The following is an 18,056-nucleotide window of genomic DNA, read 5'->3' as shown; positions in this document are numbered from 1 at the left end:
TCTATTTTAGGGTGGTGCAGTGTGGGAGGTTGGTAACGATCGCTATTTTTGTTTTTAATTGGTGGTTACGTGTTGCGGAGGAGGAGATTGCTAATTGTAGGGACGGATTTAACTCGCCACATAAGCCATTGGATGAAAATATCTAATGGTTAAAAGAGAATTATGTACAATTTAGTGGAAAACTGTTACATTTTATATCAGTATATCTCTACTATATTATAAAAATTGAAGATGTTTCCGCTGGAATTTTGATACGTCATTCGTGTTGGTTTTTCAGTTTGTTGTACATCGTCTATACACAATTCGACGTAAGTATAGAATAGCTATTATACACTCTCCTCCTATCTCAACCACTCCTCCTCCTAGCCCACCCCAACTGGCCCACACCATCCTATCAGCCCATCCTGCGTGCCTCCACTCAGAGCCGCAGGTGCCACTCCCCATGTCAGTGTCTTTTTTCTTTCCTTTTTTTCGTTTTCTTTTCTCTTGATCATCCTGATCCTCTCCCTATCCTTCCAATCTCTGCTCTTTTCTCTCCATGTTCTCTTCTTTCCTCTTAGTTATCTCTTTCAAATTTCTGTTGTCATAAAAATTTTTGTTTTGATATTATCAATATTTAAGGTATATGTGGCAAGTTTGTAACTTTAGAAATGTTTTTCATCTATATTAAAAAAAACTTTCACTGATTGAATAATCAAAATTTCAATCTTTGGTCAATGAGGTATAGAGAAATACGCATGCGTCAACTTATGGAATAGCCACCCAACGATTTGTGAGGCTATGGAAATGTGTACAAAAGAGATTCTTTGTGTGATGCATGAAGCGAGCGCAACTAGGTTCAATGCTATATATGATTCCTGATTTTGTTTTGTTTGTCTTATTTCGGTTTGTCGTTTAAATTAGTGGAGTTTTTATCAATCATGAAAATTATCTTCACTTGTTGCAGTATTTTTTGCTAGTATACATATAGATATAAAATTGATTCTTTGGTGCAAGGTTTTGTGCCAAGCATGAAACGCTATGATTCGCTTTGTCTCTTAACTCTGAACGCGCAATACATTTAGCTTATAGTAATATATGCTTCTTTTATTTTACTTTTACACTATCTGAACTCTTAGATAAAAATGATTATGATACGATTGTGTCAGGTCAAATACTCAAATGTGCACCAGATGTTCAGTCTTTTACATACAAGACATGCGTGCTCATGACACACGAACACAACCGATGATTTCTATGATAGTAATTATATATAGAAAGCTGCTATATATTCAAACGTACACAACTTGGAGTCTAGGACAAAGAGCATGGCCGCCTCGATCTATTGATAGCTCGATCCGTTATTAACATACTACTTATATATCATGATACTCAGTTATACTGTAATAACCAGCACACATACATCGATCATACAACAATCGATATCCTAACTTCCAAAGTAGCTAGTACATCGATCTCAAGATCATTTGTATATTTCTCGAAGCCGTTTTTTGGGTGACACAGCTTCAATAGCTGTACCCAATGGCCAAGCCGCGTCAATGTAGTACTCCCCATGCTTCACCTTGTCTACCAGCGTTATCTCCTTACTTGGATGTAGACCTGACATCCAATTATATATATATATATATATATTAACTAGTAAACTGCATGTTAAATAAATTGTTCAACAATTTACACACCTATATATGAGTTCTTTTTCTTTAGAGTTAATTTCTTATCCATGGATATATACTGTATCTCCATTATTAGAAGCTAGTGTACGTACCGAAGCCGTCAACGAGCAAGGAGTATTCATAGATAAGATCCATGCATAAGTAGGCATGATCACGAACGTTGGGGTATTCTACTTTTGCTTCTTTGACACTCAGTTTACAAGCCTTTTCTGCAACAGCCTTAAATGTTGCAGGGGTCGACTTTGCACTGGGTGCATCGCTGTCGATGAACCCAACCTTTATCCCGGTCCGATCAAAATGTATGCATTGGAGATAAAATTATCAGGTAAAAATATTAATTTATATATGTAACATAATTATACAAACAATTAAATGCACATATTTATGGGTATATATTTACATAACTAGTCAGCTAGTAGCCAGTCTGAAGCATGCCTGAGAAGTTAAATAATTTAGCTGGTTAATTAATTAAGTAATCACGACGTACATGGGAAGCTATGTAGTAGAAGGCGGACGCAACGTAGAGGTCATCCTGCCCTGCTCCGCCACCACCGTTCCAGACGCCGTTGAAGCTGCAGTTCTTGGTTTCACGGGGCGCATTCACCTTTAGTAACTTCACTACTTCTTCTCTGCACTTGTGGTAGTCTGCACCTTGTGGTGCGGTCATTGCATCGTACTGCTTGTTGTTGTAGGTGTAGTTACCTTGTTTTTTCCAAATCAACAAAACAAATTAAATCTCACTTGGTTCATTAAGCACTAAACGTTAATTGATTATATGAATCTTAAAGGATTAAAGGGTCGATGCGTATAGTAAACAGAACAAGTAATAAGGTAGTATCTAGGTACCACTGAATCCGCGCAGCATGCAGTTGCTAAATGGTCCATCCTTTCTCTCCAGGATCTACACGCGAGAAGCAAAACCGCCATAGTGCAAATAGCTGCAAATTGTTGATTGATCTTAGTAAACTACGGTTCAAAAGACTATATATGCATTATTTTCCATATTTTCTACAGTAAGTTCAGATATTAACAGGCTACAGCCTACAGGCTTCAATAGTTCAGTTTATTTAGTATTCACTAGTACAATGTGTGCAACAAATGAATTAATGTTGCACTTTCTAAGTAGTATATTATTCACCAGCTTGCAGTGGATCAAGATATAAAATTAAACAAAGATCAAATTATACTTAACAAGAGCATGAACTTATTAATTGACCTGTGCACATAAATGTTATAATCTTTTCCCTTGAGATACTCCTTCACAACATAGGGATCTTTTCCTTCGGGCACCTTTGGAGCGTTAGCACCGGTGTTTGATGAGATGGCGTATGCCATTTGTACGGATCCACCTCCAAGATCAGCCACCCCTACGGTTTTAGAGTAGTCTCCTCCCAATTTATCCAGGAGATAATTCAGAGCAACCCACATGTATGATCCTTCCTGGGATCCCTCAAGAACGTTGATCCAGTTCGGGTTATACTGATATTTGCTCTTGGTGTGGACTACATCCCTAACATGTATTAAGACCCAGAGTACTAATTAAAGAGATTATTAAGAATAAAAATTTGTTAAGAATCAAAGCAAGAAATGGTTTTGAGTTAAAAAAAATTGTATGATATGATGTATATCATTGTGGAATTGCACGTACCGCTTCAAGAATCTGGTTCGCCTTTTCATCTCCAATAAGTCTGAGTCCGGCAGTTGCCTAGTACATGTTTGATTGAATTAACAAAGAACAAAATTTAGAGAGTACAAAAGGTCAGGCCATTTTGTTTCAGGCCATTTTGTTTCAGAGGAAACATATCATCATTAACATTTTGTCAGTAGTTTTAAGAAACTATTTCGTCAGATAAACCATCATACGGAAACATCCGTACGTATTAGTAATTTTAAATTAAGTTCCTGATGCAGGTTTCGTTTAATAATTAGATAAAGAGCAAATCAATTTAGTTGTATACATACCCCAAGTTTAAGGGGAGTTTTGTTCATAAGTCTGGCAGGAACAACGGTGTTGGCCTTGTCAAGCAGAGGCAATATGGAGTTTGCCGCATCCTGAGGACGTCCAGAGTAGGAGCTCAGCCCAGGATCCACCTACAACAACACACAAATTAATTAGTCAGTCAGTAGTAGGATTAAAATAGCTCAATTAAGTAGGTAGTAACGAATCATCATATTAATAAGTACTCCCTCCGTTTCATATTATAAAACTTTCTAGCATTGCCCACATTCATATATATGTTAATGAATCTAGACTTATATGTGTGCCTAGATTCATTAGCATATATATGAATGTGGACAATGCTAGAAAGTCTTATAACCTGAAACGGAGGTAGTAGGTTAGATTAATGTGGTTACCTTAGCGAAGAGCTCGATGTCGTCGCCGACCTTGAGGAGGTCCAGCTTGTTGTCGAACCTGAAGACGTGCACCCGTGTGACGGTGCTGCCGGCGTCCAATATCACGGCGTACCTCCCCGGCCCCGCTGCCTGCCCTTCCACGACGCCGCCTTTCCGGCCGAGCACCGCCGTGTCGTCAGCAACGGCCGGCGGCGACAAAGCCAGCAGGAGAAGCATGGCCACGACAAGGTGATCAGCCGCCATTGCTAGACAAGGTGAGGCGCAGGTGCTCATCAACAGAATGCAAGGGGCAGGTTTTAAAGGGAGAGGGGGAATTAATGGATTACTAACGTGGAGTTTACTCTGCATAATTCAGTCCCTAATCACAGTGTCCACCCATTAGCATAGTACAATAATCAATCAACTTTTACACGGGACCATGCATGCTGCAAAGTTTCACTGTGAATCCACATGTGTAATCCTAGTGCGCTAGCTTTATTGCTTTTGATTGATTAGACGAACTGTTCTTTGGTGCCCAGCGTGAAACACGATGATTCTATCTGTCTCCAACTCTCCTTACATAACATGTTTAAATCATAAATATTTTCTTGGAAAGAAAATCAGTTGATTGTAAAAGAAAGAAAATCAGTTGATTGTAAAATATAGGATTCCATTTCTGTCACCGGCCGTCAGATTAGACCCCTAACATCTTAGCTTCCTCTCATATGGTTGGGTCCGTCCGTCCATGACATCAAGGGGGCCCTTTCGATGCAGGCGCTGCACTTGTGGGATCGGCTTGAGACAATTCAGCTACAGCCGGATTCCCGGGACAGCTTTGTGTGGAAGCTTTCGGCCGACGGAAACTACTCCTCAGCTTACTCCATGTTTTTCATGGGGAAAACAAAGGCGGCATGGGTGGAGTTAGTCTGGGGGGCTAAGGTCTCTCCTCGCTGTAAAATGTTCATGTACCTGGCGGCTCGGGGCAGCTGCTTGACCTCCGACAACTTGGACAAACGGACAAACGCAGGTGGCCTTCCTGCCCTCACTGGTGGAGAAACCCTTATTAGTCCCGGTTTTCAAATTGAGACTACCAATCCGGGACTAAAGATCGAGCTGCCTTTTTTTTTATTATTTGCATGGCCCTGTTGCTGCATGCATATATAAACCACATATATATATATATATATATATATATATATATATATATATATATATATATATATATTAAAGCACTTAACATTTTATATGCATATGTATGACCAAAATATATATTTACTTCTCTAACTGATCAGACAAACCAACAAAAAGTTAACTATCCTAACTCTCTTCCTTTCAAATATATTCCATTATATTTGGACGCATGTATTGGCGCTCAAATCTTTTACATGTTCGCTTGTATCAAATATCAATCATAAAGGGTTAGAAATAACTAGTTGTTGTTAGTGCTATCTATATTCAAATTTTAATTGTTTGTCAAATATGTTGATTATTTTCCAAATTATAGCAACATAGATTAAAAGAAGAGTCTATCCACATTAGTATTTCTTGAATTGTTACGACTTGTACCTAACAGTCCATATCAGTTACAATGTGCTAATTATAAATTTTCAAGTTTGGAACTAAATTAATACGATATAAAATTGAGGGTCTAGAACACGTTCAACTTCGTATTATTAATTTTAAATTTCCAATTTATGTGAAAACTATAACTAAAAACATCCATGGTATTTTCAATGGCATGTTTTATTTAATATAAATTCTTATTAAGATCTTCAATCATGATAATATGACCCATCTAATTATTAATGGCAAAATCTTTCTAGCATACAGGATCATATATATGAGGAGACAAAGATAAATGCATGTTATATCAGCATGAGTTTGTCTATGATGCATGTTCATCCATTTTAGCTTTTATGAGTGCTCCAAGAATATTAGGTCTTTTGACCACTCCAACTAAAAGGAAGCCATAGGCAGGACAACGGCACTCCAATGTAATAGATGTAGACATATAGTGATGACTATATTATTCTGCAAAGGTTTTCACTCTTTCATCAAATTGGATGGATAAGAAGAATTAAGAAAAGGAAAAAGTACGAATTACCCCCCTGAATTATCGTGGTCGATCGAATTACTGCCATAAACTCAAATACCAGATATTTTACACCCTCAATTATTCATACCGGACGAATTTACCCCCTAACACTGTTTTAAGCTGTTTTGACTAGGAGTTTGCACATGTGGCGTCAACGTGTCAATCCAGTCCGCAAAAATAATAACAAAAAAAATTGTAGGGTCCACCTGTCATCTATTTCTTCTCTCCCTCAATATCTCCTCTCCCTATCTGTTTCCCACTCTATTCAGCTCGGATGGGCGGTGGCTGGACGGAGGAAGCGGGAGAGGTGGGGCTCAAGATGGGGGCGGTGGCCAGTGGCGGAGGCAAAGAGGCGGCACTCGGGATCGGGGGCGGCGGCCGGTGGCGGAGGCAGAGCTCGGGATAGGGGTGGCGGCTAGTGGCAGAGGCGGGCGGAGGCAGCTAGAGGTGGGACTCAAGATGGGGGTGGAGGCGGTAGGAGGTGGGATGGGGGCGGCGGTGGGGCTCATCTCCCTCTCTTTCCTCTCGGTTCAACCCCCTCTCTTCGGCGGTTGGGAATAGGGGCGACGGCCGGTGGTGGAGGCGGGTCTCGGGATGAGAGCGGCGGCTGGGGTGAGGCTAGGAACAGGGTGGCTTTGAGCTCACTATGGAGGCGGCGAGGTCAACGGCGAGCTCCATGACCTAAGCTCCGCCGCCCCTATTGTCCCCGCCTTCCCGAGCCGAGCAACGCGAGGCGCGAGTAAGAAGAGGAGCGAGAGGGAGATTGAAGAAGAAGAGGTGCAAGGACCTCCGCCGCCGGCTGCCCGAGCGAGCTCCGTCCACCTCCGTCTAAGCTTCTCGCAAAAGGCCAAAGGGGAGAAGAAGGCATCAGCGACCGGATTTGAGGGAAGCGGCTCGCTCCGCCTCCGCCTCCATCGCCGGCCACCCGAGCTCCTCTCCCCTGCTCTCTCATCCTTCTCTCCTCGAGGTATGAAGACGCCCTCCCATCATCAACAACAGTGGAGCAGCGCCCTCCCAGCGACTCCGCCGCCTCCAGCGCCATTCTCGGTGCACTCCTCCGCCAACCGCAGACGCCGCCGCCAGTCGGCCGCCCGAGCTCTTTCCTCCTCCGCCTCCACCGCCGGCCACCCGAGCTCTCTCCCGTCTCCACCGCCAGCTGCCCAAGCAAGCTCTACCTTTGCTGTCAGCCGCTCAAGCGAGAGAGAGAGAGAGAGAGCAGGGGGATTGGGGAGGGATTTGGTTGAGGGAGAGGGATGGCAGGTGGGTCTAGGGAGTTTTTTTTATCTTCTTTGCTGACTGGATTGCCACGTTGGCGCCACGTGTGCAAGCTCAAGTTAAAAACCGCTTAAAACAGTGCTCAGGGGGGTTATTTGTTCAGTTTGCATAGTTAGGGGTGAAGGATGTCCGGTTTTATAGTTCAGGGGGTAATTCGATCGACCACGATAGTTCGGGGGTGGGGGGGTAATTCGTACTTTTTCCTTAATGTGTTCACGTGTTTTTTCCTTGACGACAAGATCTACTCATTTAGAAGCCAACAACTACATCGACTCTGGATTTTTTACTTTGAATTTCATTGTTTGTTTACTTTCTACGTTGTCTAAACCTAACAAGGATCAGTTCATTATAACATATGCTTGCATAACATTAGATAAGTCAGATGGACCATTGGATCTTTTCATCTTAACCTTGTTGTTCGCTTGCAATGATCAGTCAGGTTTCCTACAATGTTAAAACAAAATAGTTCAACACTTGTTCTTGCTATGTTCAAAATTATGAGGTAGAGGCTACTGATCACAGATATAAACATTACTTTGCGTCAATTTCAGTCTATTACTCAAGATGCATAAGCATGTCTAAACAAACTCTCTTTGTACCATAATTTTCAAAATCAACTGGAACAAAAAGCGAGAGGTGAGAACATGCATAGCTTAGGAGGAGAGGGGGTGGTAATGGTTGAAGATCTCATCCATGCACGTCCATCCATTTTAGCTTTGGTGGCCGCTCCAAGAAACTTCGGGCAGCATGCAACACACCATGCTTACTATCTCTATGCAATAGGTGTAGGTAGTAGTCAACACAACTTAATTTGGCAGATACTATATCTGCGATACGGTTCATCTACCTTGTTCTCACCTGAATATGATTGATGACATATTTTGTTTTTTTTTGCCAAGCTTTTGAAAGTCTAGTGACACACTACACGCGTGACTTGGTCGATACTAATAATAACTGAGGTACGCAATCATGCATATTTATTATATATATATATTTCTTGGTTTGGAACTAAAAACAAGTGGAGTACTAGAGACAAGCCTTTAGTGGCCTCATCATCAATCGTTTAGTGATTGAAGTGGTCTCTTTATCACTGTACATAATGGCAGCAAGCATCAAGCATATGTATACTCTCGTAACCATGGTGCCCATGGAAGAAAATGGCTTAAAGAAAGAATGGAAGAAAAATGGCTCCTAGATGGCTAGCCATTTCAAGCGAACAATTGAACATACACAAAGCCAACACAACAAAGTTTTTAAATTTCAAGTTTTGTATGCATGACTTCCATATTGTGTTGGACTTATGAGTGATCAGTGCAACCTGCTCGTGTGGAAGCATCTTTATTGAATGTTGATCCTTACTGAAGTTTAGGTTCAAATTAGAACGAAAAACACTTACGAGTTGTGTATTCTTAGGTTCATTATGGGACTCTATGCAGATAAGTATTTAGGGAGTAGATACATACTCACATCACAAAATAGTAAGCACGTTACTAGATGCATACACACCATCATACTCTAGTTATGTGAAGCAAGCAATCAAACGTTCATAAACCAAAGTAAGCAAGGCTCGAATTTAGATGTCATATGTGCCATTGTTGTATTCTTTTCTTAAGGGTTCAAATTTGGAAACACGTACGTTCAATGCATATGCGTTGTTTCGATTTTAGTTCAAATTGCAGGGAAACAAAATGTGTGCCAACTGTCTTCTTGGTTGATTATGTTATGCCCACTCTTTTCTTGGTTGTGCATGAACAACTAAGCAATTACTTAAATCAAACTATATGTGTCATGCTTTTGTTGTTATGTAATTAATGAGCAAATATATTATTTTAATTATTCAATTCCAAGCATCAAACCTATAAATGTCCATTCTTAATTCAAAATCCAGACTCATAAATAATGATGGAAGACACTATTACTTTAACGAGTAGAATGCACTGCTCTATGTGGAAACCTTAGGTGTAATCAATAAATCACTAAACAATACTAACACATTGTTTTTTTACACACAACTAAACTCCCAATTCATGTTGAATAGTCCACTAACTTTGTGTAGAAAAGTCTAAAAATATAGGGAAATAACAAAAGTCAAATCCCACATGAAAGTAACGCACAGAGCAATAAAACTAAAACTTGGGTCAAGCATTGAAGAAGGAGCCAAAAAAAAGGGGAAACCGCCCACTTTCCCTCTTCCCAAAGCCAAGCGAACCATGCTATTTAATCCACTACACTATTTGTGAGCCTTTTACAACTGTGCTCCCACTCCGCTCCACTCCACTAGTTTTTTCCATTCCCTGTGTCCCCTTTTCAGATCTCCCTTTCCCTCTCCAAGAAAAGAAACCATCAAAGAAGACGCAACGAGATAGGGGGGAGTGGCTACTATCAATCTCCATGGGCGCCTATGAGGCCACCAAGGTGGTTTTTGCCCGGTTGCAAGCACTTGAGCCCAATCTTGCTCCAAACATCATTGGCATGCTCCTCACCAAGGATAACAATGAGATGGACATGATTCATCTCGCATGTGGCCCTGACAACCTCCTCCAATCTATCATTGCCAAGGTGCGCACCGACCTCATCAACAAGCCTTCCCCTCCTATGGCCTCCTGGGGCTTCCCGTCCGATATAGGTGAGGAGGCATCTTTCTCCATTGACAAGGTGGGGTGTGATGGAGGTGAAGAGTTCTCCTCTAAGGAGTATGATTGGAAGTTACCAATCGGTGGCAATCACCATCGGAGCTTTTTGTCAAGCACCGTCAACACCCCTGGGTGGAAGCCATGTCTATACTACCAAAGGTTCCATCTTCAACCCTATAATATCACATTTCTTAGATCCACACACTAATCTCTATTGTACCAGCGGAATGACCACCCATCTTGGTAGCGACGACATGCAAGAGTACTCTTCTCGACCACCTCAGATAGACCAAAGTGACCTAACCAACAACTGCAGTGCACGACAGATCTACTTGACCTTCCCGCCTGATTCCATTTTCAGCAAAGAGGATGTCTGCAACTACTTTAGGTATCACATGTTCCACCACAGTGCCCCTATTGATGTGTCTTGTTTCAATATTGGAGCATTTCATAATTTAATGAATGCAATCTGTTTTGGCTTGTTTGTGTTGTGTGGGGACAACCAGCATGTATGGGATGGTGCAAGATGTGCGTATCCCATACCAGGAGAAGCGCATGTTTGGTTTTGTCACCTTCGCCTACCAAAAGACAGTGAAGCTAATTCTTGCCAAGGGCAACCCACATTACATCTGTGATGCACGTGTTCTTGTCAAGCCATACAAGGAGAAGGACAAGGTCCCCAACAAGTTCAGGCATGTTAATCATTGCCTAATTCCACTTTGTATTTTTGCACATATATTACCTTTTGTGAGTACTTCTATTGTTTTTCTTAAAAATTGCATAAAGTCTATTGATTTTATTAAAATTGCAGAAAGTTTCAGCAAAGTGACTCTTCTAGCTACATGAATCACAATAGATTGCTTTATTCTAGGGGGCCCTTTGACCTGCGACGACACCAAATAGGTGAGCAGTGATATCTATGTGGTGCTTGTGTTTTGATCTCTTTTTTTTTAACAATTTACAAGGAGTGTTACATTGTGTTAGGGCCGAGAATTTTGTATAGGGACATGGCTAGTCATGAGGCATCTTTTAGGATGAAGCAAGATGAACAACAACATGCGACCGAGCTGCAACGCCGTTGCTTAATGAGGCTTCCGCTTCTCAATCTTCAGGATTGGGGCCATCATCTCAGCTCTCCCATGGGTTCACATGTGCTTCTAGGACAAGTTGATAACAAATATAATATTAATGAGAATGACAATCCCATTCATTTGGAGGATGTCACATTTCGAGGTCTAGTTCTTGGTCGTTGTAATGTCTTGTCTATTAATTATGTTTTTTCGGAAAGTTTATTAATTATGTTGTACTAAGATTGTGACTTCTTGTTTTATTTATAGACAATAAGCTGAAGAATGAGTTTGCTATGAGGGAAATTGCCTCTACTGCAATCTCCACAGAAGCCAAGCGCACGGTCATCTCTACGGAAGAGGGGAAGAGAGAATATGGTCCCAAGGCAGCAACACCTAATGATGCTTGTGGATTCCTGGAAAGGTAAGATGATGATAGAAAAAGGTTTGCTAGATGAACACTAAAACGTAGGATATTTATTTTGGAAAAAGGACAGAATATACCATTAAACTTGTTACCTCTTTTATTTGCTATATTTTTCCTTTTTTTCACATGTATGTTATATAATTCTCTCTGACTTAAACAATTCTTGCTTTAGAAGCAAATACAAAAGAAGATAACGAGTAGACAAGTAATAATGTTGATCAAATGTTTTTCTTGATTAGAAGGAACCAATGGGAAAAGAAATGCAAAGGCAAGGATAGGATAAAGCAGTTAAGAAACTAATTAGCACAATAAATGCCTATTATTAAGTAGTTTTTGTGCAAGTCATGCTAGTTGCCGAAGGACTTTCTGGTATTGATATGTTTGTTGATGTTTGTTTTTCTGGTATTGACATGTTTGTTGATGTTTGTTTTGTAGTGGAATAGAGTACAATTTGCCTCATAGCCCCTTCTCATCTCCCACCAAGGCTTCCAATGTTGCAGCAACAGCTCACACTAGTAACATCAGCAGCAATAGTAGCCCTCATAAGGTGGCCTCATCTCTATTCCTCCCAACATGCACCCTTGAGCTGCCCCCTACAACTCATGCTTCCTTCAAGCGCCAAGGTAAAATCCCAAACCAAATCTCTTCCCTAAATCACTGTACATTTGCAATTCCATGTTGCATTTGCAATTACTGCAGTTATATAAGATAGACTATTTTGTTATATGTCTTCAGATTCTCTCCTTGCTGAGGAGTAGTTGGTCTATAAGACTACACATAGTAAAGGAGAGGGTGCTTCATCTTTGCTGAGTAAGTATCAGTAATTCCATCCTTTTTGGAGTGAAATAGGAATCAACTAGTCAATATTATGTACTATATATAATCTGCCTCCTGTCCAAATCTTGATGATCGTGTTATTGGTTTGTTGGTGTTATGTGCAGGGAAAGCATTAACAGATCATACATAACGAGAAGAATGCCGGCAAAGAAAGGAAAAAAATTTAGCTTGTTTTAGCTATAGTTCTTGGGTATATGGTATTACTATAGTACCAGTCTTTCAGCTCGGTGTCAAGAACAAAGTATCAACTTGTATGCTCTTTTAAAAGTATGAGACAATATAATAAAAATATATCGTAGCTCATGTAGTAATAACAAATACTAGCAGTGTGAAGTGGCACTGCTACATATACAAACATTGAAGAGAGCAGTATATCAGCATCTGCTACTAACCAACTGTTTCTATTTAGATAAAAATGCTTCACGAATTGCTTGATACCTGGGTCGTAGCTTGTCCAGAGGTGGCAGATGTTCCTTCACGAGTGGCAAGCCCAGAAAACCCTCCATCCATGCAGACAGCCAAGGGAACTTGTCGCTGGTGATCAGCCTGACACCGGTGATGTCCTCATATATCGGAATCACATACGACAGAGAGCCCAGAGACAAGTCGACGAACCCGATCCTCTCTCCACCAAAGAATTTATTCTCGTGGAGCACCTTTTCCAGAACCAGCAGCTGCTCCATGGCAACTTCCTATGCGTCCTCCTGCTCCTTGCCTTGTGTGGTGAACCACTTCCAAATCGGAGGTGACAGCTGCAATTGTGGATCAATGATTACTTGAAAGTTTAGACTTGCGAAAATAAACAAAAAAAATCGCTGACCTTGTCCAGCCCAAATTTGGACCAGAAACGTGCCATGGCACGTTCATAGGGATCTTCAGGCAAGATACGGTGGCCGGAGTCAGTGGCGGATCCACAAAATTGATTCGTTGATATCATAACGTGTCTATCGGTGTCATATTATACTAATTATGCTTAGATTATGATGTTATAACATATGGATAAGCAGTTTTGCTATAGGTTTTACCGAAAGTCATCGGTGTCGCCTGACTCCGACCTGAGTACTGTAGATCCGCCCCTGGCCGGAGTCCTTCCAAACGTCATCGATGAACTCGATTATGACGTCTGATTCTGCAATCGGTTTGCCTTGATAGATCAGCACAGGGACCTTCTGATGCACGGGGTTGCACTCCAGAAGCAGGTTGCCCTTATTCCTCAGATCTTCTTCGATGTCATACTCCACGTGTTTGATCCTTAGTGCCCATATCACTTTGACAACGTAGGGGCTCGACCATATGCCCAACAGCTTCACCTTCTCAGCTCCCTCTTCTAGTTCTTGGTGATCCATGGTTAAGATTGCAGAGCAATGCTGTGGAGTGAGGGTTTCAGTTTGATTAATCTGCTACATAGTGCTAATGGTTTTCTTGTGAAGGAGATTAGTTTCAAAGTGTAGCTAACTAGCTATGAGTTAGCTTTGGTGGCTTGATTTTGAAGTACTCTGTCTGCACTCTGCAGTGGCTTCTTACTTTGACTTTTAAGTAATATGTCTGCATCATGTTAAGTTCCACTCTATCCAAACCTGAATAAGGCAATAGGTGTAAATTCCATCATTTTTATTACAGTATTGAGATATTTGTTTAAAGATGTACAATTAATAAACTTCAATTGGATGCGTTGAACACTTCATAATCTATCTGCTCATAATTCGTAATAGTAACTGCCACTTAAAAGGAGCAAAGAGCAAACAAAGGAGTCAGACATGAGCACAACTATCTTGCGCATTACGATTCAGATTAAGAGCAAAAAAGTTAAAAGAAATAACAAGTTCAGGATATCAGTTCCAGGAGATTATATATATCAAAACCATACTAATTTTCTAAGGTTTATCTAAAGGAAGAAAAATAAAATGGAGTCACTGGGAATCAGTGATGCATCTCATTTGCATTTTGCAATTTGTAACTTTTCCTCTTTCAATCTTGATAACATTTGGTCGACCTCCTTCAGCCAACCCGGCAAAAAATAAACGTCAATTTACCTACAGTTGCAAATGTGGGTTGCAGCATATCTGCTTGATATAGATTCTCAATAGCTACTCAAGAAAAAGACAAAGATTCAGAAATCATGAAATATATATGTTTGATGGCAAAACTCCATCTTTCAGAAAGTACTGCCAACTGAAACTTCTAACAATCCATCAAGTGGTCAAAGATACACTTCACTAAATCAACTTTAGTTCTTATAAAGGGGGCACTCTAGGGCTTAAAGTGGTTAAGTGGGTGTGCCCTAGAACAAAATTCATCAAATTAACACTTGTAATTTATAATCTGCCACCGAATTATTGTCATACATGTAAAAAAAAAAGAAGCTAAGAACAAGTAATATGAAGAAGATTTCCTGAAGACCAGACAGTAAGAAGAAAGCGAAATGTCCAAATGTTTTGTTTGGTGAGCTATTCTCCTCGTATAATAATATCACAAATTCAGCTATCTAGTTCAAAACTTGAGACTGGCAACCTCTTCAGCTATCTCCTAAAGTTCCAATCCTAAACCCTTCCTGTACATACCACAGATATTTCAGCTATCATTTATCATCTCAAAAAAATGGATTTATGGAGCAAAAAGCTTCAATCAAATGCTAAATTCCTATGTGCATAAGATAAAAATGTGTAGTTACACTGCACCGACTCGACTCCAGAGGACAAGTGATTAGTACCCAAGTATTTTGAATTTCTGATACATGTAGAATGAAGTGCAGAATAACTGCAAATATGTTTGTTTGGTTTTTTCTATTACCTCGAGGTGGAAGATGTGTGTCAGCCGGCGGCCGTGCCGACAGCACCGCCGGTCCACGCCGAGGATGTCTGGATGTGGGCTTTCTTTACATGGGCTTTGTGATGGGCCTGGCCCATCACCGTCAGCTTCTCCATCCGGGCGGCCTCTCTTCCCTTCCCTTCTCCACACGAATCGGACTTCGGGGGCTCTTCCGCCGCCGCCGCCCCGCCCTCGCCGCCGGCGGCCCGGACGATGTTGGGCTACCTCCGGCGATCCTCCCACCGAGTACTCATTGCCAACCTCGCCGTCTACTCGTAAGAGCGATTCCTTTTCGCTGTTCCTGTGCTAAAGCCCTTTCTCTTTTTATTCCGCCCCTCTTTCTTTCTCCAAATCTACTAGTTGCCGGACTACTGCTTGCCTGCTTGTGTTCTTGCTCCATTTACCAACCCAGATAATGTCATGATGCAGCCTTGTTTTGACTGTAGGCACGCCCCAAGTCGGCTCAACATTCTATTATTTGTTTTACTGGGCACTAGTTGAACTAGTGAAAAACATAGGGGTTTTTATTGTCTTTCCTCTAATTCTCCAAGCAGTGTGAACACTTTAAGTAACTAACCCCTACCCTTTGGAGGTCTTCAAGATTCTCACATCGACAGATTAATGTAACAAGCACTTTGCTAACGGTAGTTTAGCAGTGTCTGAGAGATTAGTCTAACATGTTTAAGTTGTTATTGATCCAACATGCATTCTTAAACTGGAGAATAAATCAGGAGTTTTTAGCCTTTCTGTCACTGTAATTTCTTGAAGAGATTGCTTCTTGCTACCTTTGAGCCATTGGCTAATTCTATTACTAATCTCACTGCTCTCTACGTTGTGCAGGATACAGAGTTCACAAATTGAGGTACTATTCTCCTTTGTCCTTTCCTTCGGACAACATTTTACACCCATTTTACAAAGTCATCCTTCCATTTATACACCTGTTTTTAGTTCATAGCAGGCTGGTGTAGCAACCATACCACCAGAAATTTCTCTGCAGATACAAGTAATAGAGTTTCAAATGATCGAGGGCATCAATCAAGGGAGTTGAAACCAAGTCTTGTGAAGGTATGTACACAAAGTTAAAACTGTATACTTATCTTTGTGTGTCTTTCATCCACAAGTTTTTAACTTTATGGGTATTTCTTAGTTGCTTAGTGTGCCAAATTGGTCCAGTTACATATTCCTGTCATCCTTATGGAGTTTTGGGATAATTTTCTATTTCTTCACAGTTAATCTACATCCCATGTTACCATGGCACATTCCCTTGTTTATGTTCCAGGTTACTCCCCTAAGGCTTAACATTCAACCCGTTTCATTTTTCTAATCCAACAGTTTCACTAAGATTTCTGTCATTACGATGGTTTTGTTTTTGTCTATATTATGACTCTTGTCTTTTGAGACTGCTAAATGGTTGTTTTTAGACAATAGGCATAGACTGCTGGATGTTTCACAGTCCTAGAGTTCTAAAAGATCGATGATTGATTATTGAAGAAATTGTCTTTGTATTGCAGGATGATGTTGCAATCATCGAACGCATACAAAACAGTACAAAGGAATTGAGACAAGGCCCAGTTGGGAAAAATCTGTCATCGGCGGAGAAAAGGAAATTTCTTGTCAACACTGTACGTGCAGCTAGTTTTCCATATTGTCTGGTTTATTGTTTGACTGCATCAAGTCTCACCATAATTAGGTTTATAATTGCTTCCTGGTACACATCAAATCTATTTTATTTTTATGAGTACATAAATCTACTAACTACTGGAACTTCCAAATTGTAGCTGCTTGACCTGGAAGATTCAAAAGAAGGTGTTTACAGCACTCTGGATGCTTGGGTTGCCTTTGAGCAGGATTTTCCTGTGGCCTCAATAAAGCAAGCACTTGTAGCTCTTGAAAAGGAGGAACAGTGGCATAGAATCGTCCAGGTTTCGGACATTATGATTTGCTTGATTTTAATTTAACTTTGTGGATCTAATTTGAAAAGGAGGCTTCGTTTGTGCACCCAGAATTAAATAAATGGCTAACTGCATGGTTAGGTGATAAAATGGATGTTGAGCAAAGGACAAGGGAAGACTATCAGAACATATGAGCAATTAGTGTGTGCACTTGAGAAGGATAATAGAGCGGATGAAGCTTGCAGAATCTGGGAGTTTAAGATAGCCCATGATCTACAATCAGTTCCATGGCGGTTTTGCCGTCTTATGTTGGGTATTTACTACAGAAATAATAAGCTAGATAGACTTGTCAAGGTATGGATCTCAAGCCCTTGTCCATCAAGTAATTTTTTATTGTTGTATTTTAAGTTGATGATCCTCTGTAGAAGTTTGATGGGTCTTGAGTGATCAATGATGCCGCTTAGTCTCTTACAGATTGCATAGTATGATAAAACCTACTTACGTGGATTACATTACATTTCCCTGTTTTTGGTGATGATATTAGCTCTTCAAGAATCTTGAAGCATGTGGCCGTAAACCTCCAAGCAAAGATATCGTACGGAAAGTTGAAGATGCATATGAAATGCTTGGTTTAGTGGAGGAGAAAAAGGAATTGCTTGAGAAATACAAGGATTTGTTTGACAAGCCATCGAGTAATGACAAAAAGAAAGGCCGGCAGTTCAAAAAGGTTGAGAAGAACATCAAGCCGGCTTAGACATGTGATGGGACACGCCTGCACCTCTAAGCTTAGAGCATAGAACGGAAACATCTGAATAGAAATCTGCCAGTGAAGTTGTTACTCTTTCCTTTGGGATGAGAATCTAATTGTCAACAGTTAAGATTAGAAGTATGCATGGTAGTGCAGTTAACATTGTTGTGAGTCATTTTCCTTCGTCCAGATTTGTTGCTGACAGTGCATCCATATATAATGGGATGAGAACCTAATCTAATGCAGCAAGTAATAGTATTTGCCGTA

At 40.7% G+C, this 18,056-nt stretch overlaps 2 protein-coding genes and 2 pseudogenes across 2 annotated transcripts; 2 read left to right on the top strand and 2 right to left on the bottom strand.

The window, feature by feature from the left end:
• Positions 1 to 707: 707 nt before the first annotated feature.
• LOC127754354 (probable apyrase 3) lies at positions 708 to 4,294 on the bottom strand (annotated as a pseudogene).
• A 481-nt stretch (positions 4,295 to 4,775) lies between these two features.
• On the top strand, positions 4,776 to 10,856 carry LOC127754583 (zinc finger CCCH domain-containing protein 55-like). The gene is made up of 4 exons (XM_052280159.1): positions 4,776 to 4,946; positions 9,619 to 10,169; positions 10,234 to 10,398; positions 10,517 to 10,856. Exons 1-4 carry the CDS (start codon positions 4,776 to 4,778, stop codon positions 10,854 to 10,856), a joined length of 1,227 nt encoding a protein of 408 aa, XP_052136119.1.
• A 1,717-nt stretch (positions 10,857 to 12,573) lies between these two features.
• On the bottom strand, positions 12,574 to 13,687 carry LOC127754353 (glutathione transferase GST 23-like; annotated as a pseudogene).
• A 1,596-nt stretch (positions 13,688 to 15,283) lies between these two features.
• LOC127753859 (pentatricopeptide repeat-containing protein At4g18975, chloroplastic-like) lies at positions 15,284 to 18,056 on the top strand. The gene is made up of 7 exons (XM_052279310.1): positions 15,284 to 15,424; positions 15,990 to 16,011; positions 16,098 to 16,214; positions 16,661 to 16,771; positions 16,928 to 17,071; positions 17,183 to 17,395; positions 17,586 to 18,056. Exons 1-7 carry the CDS (start codon positions 15,363 to 15,365, stop codon positions 17,793 to 17,795), a joined length of 879 nt encoding a protein of 292 aa, XP_052135270.1. The 5' UTR covers positions 15,284 to 15,362; the 3' UTR covers positions 17,796 to 18,056.

Source organism: Oryza glaberrima, chromosome 11 (genome assembly GCF_000147395.1).
Source record: "Oryza glaberrima chromosome 11, OglaRS2, whole genome shotgun sequence".
Lineage (NCBI taxonomy): Eukaryota > Viridiplantae > Streptophyta > Magnoliopsida > Poales > Poaceae > Oryza > Oryza glaberrima.
Note: the sequence above shows the minus strand (reverse complement) of the source record. Positions and strands in the feature narration are given on the sequence as shown.

Bases quoted from the DNA above. Each gene is read 5' to 3' on its own strand.
- LOC127754583 (XM_052280159.1), top strand. From the start codon at position 4,776: ATGCAGGCGCTGCACTTGTGGGATCGGCTTGAGACAATTCAGCTACAG. The intron at 4,947-9,618 runs GTCTCTCCTCGC...ACTATTTGTGAG, and splicing joins AGTTAGTCTGGGGGGCTAAG to CCTTTTACAACTGTGCTCCC. The intron at 10,399-10,516 runs GTATCACATGTT...GGGGACAACCAG, and splicing joins GATGTCTGCAACTACTTTAG to CATGTATGGGATGGTGCAAG.
- LOC127753859 (XM_052279310.1), top strand. From the start codon at position 15,363: ATGTTGGGCTACCTCCGGCGATCCTCCCACCGAGTACTCATTGCCAAC. The intron at 17,072-17,182 runs GTTTCGGACATT...CTGCATGGTTAG, and splicing joins AGTGGCATAGAATCGTCCAG to GTGATAAAATGGATGTTGAG. The intron at 17,396-17,585 runs GTATGGATCTCA...TGATGATATTAG, and splicing joins AGCTAGATAGACTTGTCAAG to CTCTTCAAGAATCTTGAAGC.